At 33.7% G+C, this 8392-nt stretch overlaps 1 protein-coding gene across 2 annotated transcripts in view; it reads right to left on the bottom strand.

The window, feature by feature from the left end:
• LOC125681437 (myotubularin-related protein 3-like) overlaps positions 1-8081 on the bottom strand; it is a 21986-nt gene extending 13905 nt beyond the window's left edge. For both annotated transcript variants that reach the window (XM_048921538.2, XM_048921546.2), the window contains exons 1-4: positions 7933-8081; positions 3948-4048; positions 3115-3407; positions 781-953 (exon numbers count right to left, since the gene is read on the bottom strand). In XM_048921538.2, coding sequence (XP_048777495.2) covers positions 781-953; positions 3115-3407; positions 3948-3962 — 481 coding nt within the window. In that variant the 5' untranslated portion in view covers positions 3963-4048; positions 7933-8081. The remainder of the gene's footprint in view (positions 1-780; positions 954-3114; positions 3408-3947; positions 4049-7932) is intronic.
• Between the last annotated feature and the right edge of the window lie 311 nt (positions 8082-8392).

The following is an 8392-nucleotide window of genomic DNA, read 5'->3' as shown; positions in this document are numbered from 1 at the left end:
TATATCAATATGTGCTCGGTAAAAAGTAAGCTTTCTTTTATACCTGCTAACTAGTGAGGTTTCTTCTACTGGTAAGTAGGAATTTCAAACTTAAGTCTAAATTATGACCTTAACAAACCGACATTTGGATGTTCATATCTAATTTAAGCCACAGGCATCATATTTATAAAACTAATACACAATATACATGGATCTCCACAAGATAAATTAACACACTGTCATAATGGCTGACTTCTTCCTTCTGAATCAAAAATGGAAAAATTGAACCTCAGTGATACATTCCTTGTTCTTATCAGACTTAATGTCTACCCGTTAGGTTAGTCGGTCAACGTGTGAAGCCATCAATCTGAAGATCACGAGTTCAAATTTTGTAAGTGACTTTCTACTAGAACTGCATTTAGTAAATGTTTTCAATTTCAAGGTATTATTGTGTATATTCTTAACTTTCCATCTATAATAGTTTTCTTTTGTTGTGTTATTCATCCTTAATGCAGAAAAAAGCCACATTCAACACTAATTACCACACTCAACATTATTTACCCACATTCAACACTAATTACCACATACAACATTATTTACCCACATTCAACACTAATTACCCACACTCAATACTATTTACCCACATTCAACATTATTTACCAACATTCAACACTATTTTACCCACATTCAACACTATTCACCCACATTCAACACTATTCACCCACATTCAACACTATTCACCCACATTCAACAATATTTATCCACATTCAACACTATTTATCCACATTCAACACTATTTACCCTTTTGGCACAACTGTAAGCAGTTTTCTGGCTCTGTTGAACCAGGGTTATGATCTTGGCACCAAGCATGAAATGTAAAGGCAAAAAATTCATTGAGCTGTTTGGGTGCACTCAGCTTGTTCATGACTCGAAGAAACCACGCCTGGCAGGCATCATTGTCATTGAAGCCACATCTGAAAAGTGAAAGCAACACGTTTAACACAAATATTATCCAAACACTATGTGGATGATGCTTAGGAATTTAAAACAAATTTATACCCAACCAGTTTCATTGCATAAAATATTCTCATGAGACATAATGATTCAGAGTCAAATTCCTTGATACATATACCATACACAATGTTGCTATACATTGTGACTTTCAATAATGTTCAAGGCATTGACAATTTTGTGACAAGATAAATACTTTTACATGTTTTTTAAAGGTTTTTATGAGAATGTCTTACTCTGAAAGGGTTAGCTTTACCAATATCTAATAAATGTATTTGTTTCCTACTACAGACAACTATCCCCTATAGTATACTGATGTCTTACCTAGATATCATATCAGAATATGTATTGTAACAGTATAATCATACTTCCTTTTGTTCTGTATGAACTTAGTGTGGTATCAGATCAAATTTTAATATTTCCTGATGCCACTAAAGATTATACATTGGTATGATATTCAAGTACAGGAAAAAAAGAACCACGTGCAGTTGTTGATAAATGAATACAATTTTTTCAAAAGTTTTTAGCTATATACAGTAAATCAGACGATTTATGCCACATAAGGTTCATTACTTTTGAATCTCCCTTTCATTGAAATAGTTTGTTTTGCTAAGATATATCTTGGTTCAGTGGTTAAAAAATCTGTTACTAAACCTTCCAATTAAGGGTCCAAGCCTCATTCCAATTGTAATATTTTACATTCTATTTAATTTTATTTCATATCCTTTGAAACATTATCTTCCAAGGCATTTTTTTCCCCTGCATGTTTCAATATTTGCACAATAAACATTTATAATTTTGAAAAATACTTTCAAAAATTGAATAGTTCATCCACCTTGATAACAGCCTTGAAATCCATACTTTGCATGAACTTCCATGAACTCACAAGGACTAACCTTGTTAATAAGCATCTAACCAATAATCTGCTGATGCTAAACCCTGCAGACGTGTCATTACTGGGAGGGCAGTGGTTATATCAGACGAGACACTATAGCAGACATATTGATTTTATGATTTAACAATCACCTTAAGAGCACTAAATCTGAGATATATATCTGTTATACAACCTACATGTAGCATCTGATGGTAAAGACACAGGAACAACATTACCTTATTTCTATGTTTGTGCATTAAGCATGAAATAGAATTACAGTTACCTAGTCAGAACACAACACTTGAAAATAAACCAGATCAAGAAATTTTTTTCAATGAAAGCCTTCAGGTTATATATTTTGTTGACACCTTATTTTGCTAATTATCGGAATAAAGATGACATTAATACACCAGGCATACAAATTAACAACTCTTAAATTTCTTTAAACAGGACAAAACATGCTTTATTTCTGCTCACCTACCATAAAATAAAAGAAATTTGACACGATATTGTGATTGTACATGTAACTATGCTTTTATCTTCATGAAGACTAACAGACCATCTGTTGCCCCCAGCACAATGTACTAGTAATACTAATACACAACTAAAGTAAATACTGCTGACAGGACGTTACATCATTCAATTGATCACAACTCTGTCTACGCTTCTGTCTGTATGACTCACAACATAGATCATTTTTCCCTTGATAAGGGCGAAGGCCAAGCACCTTTTAAAGATTACATAATTTCCCGTCTATAGTCAATGGCTGACAGAATTCTACTTTGGAATTTACAAAATAACAATGCTAAATATTGATGTCCCTTATTGGTTTCTTACCAGACTTATCCATATAACCAGACTTACTGTGTTTCCGGATAATAATTATGCATGTAAGCGTAACGTCCTGAAAATTATTTAATTTTTATTTTTGATGTGTATTCATACAGAATTAACTAGATTTTTCCCATCTATTTATTTTGGGTTTAGAGCTCTGCTATATAGTAAATAAACACTGTAAATAAGTAGTTTAAAGCTCTGCAATATATATATAGTAGATAAACACTGTAAATATTAGATGTATGACTAAACAAAGACATGTAGGTCATTTTTCATGCTCTCAACATTTATGAAAACTCTGTTTCTACCTCTGTGTGTATGTGTGCATCATGTGTGTGTGTGTGTGTGAGTGTATGGGTCTCTTTCTCTCTATGTATGCTCTTAGGTACATAATTATTTCCTCTATGCCTAACCTTGCCACTGTAGCATCTTTGCAGAAGATGTTCAGGAAGAAGATATCTGTCCGCTCCACAGAATCGATCATTCCAATCGGAACATTGACAAATGAGGCTTTGAATGTGATAAGAAGCCGGTAATTGGAAAGGGCAATAACCCCATCAGTGGTCCTTCCCAGGAACTCTGGGGCCTCCCCAGGGAGGAGGGGAATTGGGACCTGAAGAGATTCGTCTTCCCTAACCAACTTCTTCTTTGGGAACAGGTCCGACTTCTTTATGCATTCTAGACTACTTGGCTCATCAGCATATGCCTGTGTAAAAAGAGAAGAAAAAAATTAGGTAAAAATTTTACATTCCATATGCCTATGCAGAGAGATGTTACTTTAATATCCAGTTTTCATTGTAAAAATTCCGCAATGCATACTGTACAAAGTCTGCTAAAATAAATGAAATGTGACCTGTTGTATAATCATATACATCTTGTTCCTGCCAAACAGAGAAAACTGATATTCTCCATTTGTTTCTTTTTCCTTCTTTGAATGTATTAAATAAAGCTAGGGAACACTATTACATCAAGATACACATCATGCCACAGCTGATTATATATAAACACAGACACCTGCTACTGTCAAGGACCCTAAGAAAAATACCTAAATTGTACTTCATCGACACTACAAGTGTGTATTTATGAGAAATAGCAGTCATAACAATGACCATATCCAGCTTATCAAGATGTTTGCTAAGCTCGTACTCAAAAAGTTTGTGAATCTAATTTTCATATCGACAAGGTGTCAGAAAAAACATTTTGGCCTAAAATCTATATTAGAAAAATCTATATTATAAATGCTTACCATTTTAAGATGCATTTGGCATATATATTGCTGATGGCACCCTTCTTTTAGAAATTCAGCACACAAGTTCTCCAGTAATACAAATGCAATTCCAGTTGTTCCTATACAAATTATAAAGCCATAAAATTGTCATTTACAAGCCATTTCAAATAAAGTGTCTCTATACAAATTTCTGCACATCAAAATTCAAGCATGAATCAGTAAATCCATGTACATCATATTCCTTTATGATTGAATCTTAAATAATCTCCGTCAACTGACTTTTGGTTTTAGTTATATTGAAATTTGCAGCACTAGTATATTTAAAATGAGGTTGAAAAATATCATGACAATAGGATTTTGTTGATGCAGCACAATTTCTACGTGCTATACGACATTTAAATCCCCAAATTCTAGAAGATATGTTCATTCATAGCTAGGTAAATCAATATCTACACATAAAGTCTGCATTTCAAGGCCGCACAAGCCTCATTGACCGAAATCCTTACAAAGTTGAGACTATCGATAAATGCACTACAAATTCTTTATGTTAATGCCAAGAACAGCTATTTACACTTTCAGGATGTATAATGCACCACTTATGTATATGTACAATACCCGGTAATATTTTGAAATGAGAACTGAAAATGCAGTTTCAGTTGAGTCACTAGGGATAAAATTATAAAACCTTGCAAAACTCCAACTCTTCACATCGAAACCCTCACTCTTTCACCTACTAAGCTGGCTAGGCAATAACATTTAAAAGGACAGTAGGAAGCCAATCATTATGATATGCTACTCATCCTGAATACATTGATATGTATCCCTTTATTTGATAATCATTAAAATCACAGATACAGCATTATTTGAAACAGGCAAAGTTATGTCCAGTATACACGACAAAGCCAAGGGAAAAAGGTAGAAGAAAAAAGTAAACAAAGATAGTTCTGACATGGGCCTAGAAGGAAAGCGAAGTTGACCCAAGAACACCTATAGGCAAACAGTTGAAAGAGAACGGGTAGAGCTTGGATGAAAAAGTTGAAGAGAGGCACAGGTTGTTGCTAGTGACAGATGCAAGTGGAGACATTAGTTGAACATCCTCACTCGTCCTCCATGGTACGGAGAGGATAAGTACGTAGGTAACCAAAGAAATCAGTGTTTCATTTAACGGATTCTAGAAATAAATTATAATCGGTACCAACAAATGCCAGATATCCACTCAATTTTGCAAAATAACTTCAATACACAGTATTTTTACACTAAATGTTTTCGTTTTTAAAGTACATTAGTACATCAAAGGAAGTAGTTCGTAGATCTGTTACTCAAATACAAAAACAGTCTGTGTATTCAAAGGAAAAGCTGAGAAAGCATATCCTGTGTACTAACTTTAATATCTATCTGCAGATTGGCTTTTAATAACCTAAACTATGATGAAAATAGGTTGTACATAGTAAAGCTTTTAATCAAAAAAGGAAATAAAACTGGGAAAGAATACAAAAAACAAAACTGCAGCTATTGCATTCAGAAACATGTTGTCATCAGTACATTCAGCATTCCCTGTTAAGAGAAACCCAAATTAAAATCTCCTGCATTCAGCTTTGTTTTAAGAGTGCGCACACATCAGACTACTTGTATGATAGATGGAAAATTTAATTCACATAGAAGTTGTCTATGTGATAAATTGGTAAACACTAGACCGTACGAGTATAGTTGCAGCATCAGGAATCATCCTTTTAAGTTTGGTTTTGGGGATGAACTATACTGGTGGAAATGAAGGCAGTTAAATTATACAAAAAAATGGTGAACTAAAATTCCACTGGATGTAGCACTAAAACAGAAACTTTGATGATTTCTACATGTTACCTGTATAGGACAGGGATGGGGTCAAATACATTAAAAATGTAATCAAATACTTTCAATTACATATAATTTTGTCAATTACTTGTAATTACAATTACATTGATTTTAACTAATGTAATTAATTGCTCTCACTTACTTCTGAAGAATGTAATCAAATACATTTCAATTACTGAAGTTTATTTCAAAATGTCTAGGAAAACTTTACCGTGAAGCTTGCTATGATTTGTCGTCAAGCTTTCTGAGGAATTCTGCTCATTCAAAAATCTAGCTTTGAAATTTCCAGATGCATTTCCTGGGACATGAAATTCATCCTGACCAGTACATCCGACTTCACATTTAGTTCTGAATGTAATATCTGAATGAGGTGAACTCTTACTCAGGTATTTTTTCTACCTGTGCTTTTGTTCTCGGGTATGAGAAGGGTTCATACCTGAGCAAAATTATACTTTCACCTATAGCCCTGGGCACTGTGGTCACACTGCAACAAGGATACTGACATAGTGGGACATAACACATCTAATTATTGTATAAACACCCCATACCAAACTGTGAAACAGCCTAACACCATTACTATCAGACACTTTCATTCCATCACTTTCAAACTTTCAATTTTGAATAAAGAATGTAATTGAAAAGTAATTGAAATGCAATTGAAAACATTTTACTTTTTAGGATATATCTAAATACATTAAATTACTTTATAAAAATGTATTTAAATACAACTAATTGCATTTTTCAATTACCCCATCAATGGTAAAGGATCACATCAGATACATTACAGTCAACATCTCCACATGATATAAGTGATTCTTCTCGACATGAATATAAATGATTTCACAAACTATGCAAAAACAATACAAAAGGCAACATAAAATTTATTGCTAGATGATATCATTTAGGCCATGGATTGAATTGTACAGCATGGTATTAACTCATGAATCACGTGTAATTTTAGTCTACTGTAATTTTATGTTGTTATGATTCACCTCATCATGACCTTAGCATTGATCTATTAATATTATCATCTCAAGTGAAGTCACTATCACTGTCTGGCATAAAAGTCAATATTACAACAGAAAATTGAACTGGTCATTGATATACACAATACATCAATGATAGCTTGATAGCAGTTTTACACCACAACAGTGCAGTATTTGCTGAATTGGGATTTCAGTCATATACATGTAGAAAAACTGGTCTCTACATAATAATATATTCCCTTTATCTAATTGTTCAATCATGTCACTAAAGTAACTGATAGAGCAGTCACACTGCACTTTAAACCACTAGGGACACTAAATTAACATAGAAAGTGTGGTGTTATAATGACAATCACATGGTCAAAGGAGGCATCATACATGTATCATATAATACTTAGCTATAACTGTAATTAGTCGATAAATAGCTTAGTTGGTAAATAGCTCTTCTGAGCTAATGTTGCATTATTATAAACCATGTCCGACCCAAATTGAGATTAAATTTACTTGTGCTTTTTGCAGAATTTCATACGAGAGTCCTCAGTAATATTAACAGACACATGGTACACATTTATTGGCCAAACCAATGCTGCTAAGTGATTGTAACATGTTATGGTGAAAGCCTATATATATACAGTATTTCCTTTATTATCAAAGGGCTATTTAAACCATAAAGGCATTATACCTAAATCAAGTTTCAGACTGACATATTTACACTAGCCATAGCCCAACCCCCATCCACCATTCATTACACATTATCACATGTGTGCAACTCAACGCATTCAGTACTTTATTTACTGCCCTGCAATATTTTTGACATCAGGGGACATCAATTGTTCTTGCATCATCAGTCAATATTTCTTCAACACAATTTATCACTACACCTGCACCTGTACGCAATACGCATGCTCATTCTTTCCTCTCTTTTTTTTTAACGATGAAACACATAAAACTTTGTAAATGCTACGATAAGTAAATTTCAGAACGTAACTATTCAACCCATTAGGCCTATGTATATATATGTATTATATGCGATGTGCACGTCAAGTGCTTGTCATCCGTTGTCAAAATCAAAAGTAGGCCACAACATGTTTCGGATAAAACACCTCCATGAACAACTGCTTATCTTAAAAGAATAAACGCTCTATCTTCTATGGATATCCACATACCTTGCTCTGGAAAATCTGTGTGTAAATTCTATTTCAGTAAATCATCCAAATCCATTATTCTTTGCCCGGTAATCAAAATAAAAATGGCGGAGCAAAATGTCAACAACTGGTGACGTCACTTTATTGGTCATATGATAAAGGTCAATGCCTTTGAACGCTTCTGCTATTTACCCAGAAGTGCTCGTGAAGTTTGTGTACAAGCAGTGGCAAATAAACGTAAAGTAATGTGGTTTTAATTTAGTATACCTTTACAATAACTTCAGCTACTGCCCGTCACCCATGTGTCCAAAATTGGAATTAAATGATATTCTATTCCATTCTATAATCATCCCATGTTAATGTTAAACAAGAGGCCCATGAGCCACATTGCTCACCTGAGTCACCTTGGTACTACGGTTCCGTGGTTCAGCTATGGCGGTGATTTTTTAAAATCAATCTTTATTGTTATTGTTATCATTCC

Source organism: Ostrea edulis, chromosome 1, assembly GCF_947568905.1.
Source record: "Ostrea edulis chromosome 1, xbOstEdul1.1, whole genome shotgun sequence".
NCBI classification, from domain to species: domain Eukaryota; kingdom Metazoa; phylum Mollusca; class Bivalvia; order Ostreida; family Ostreidae; genus Ostrea; species Ostrea edulis.
This window is presented reverse-complemented; position numbering and strand designations above follow the sequence as displayed.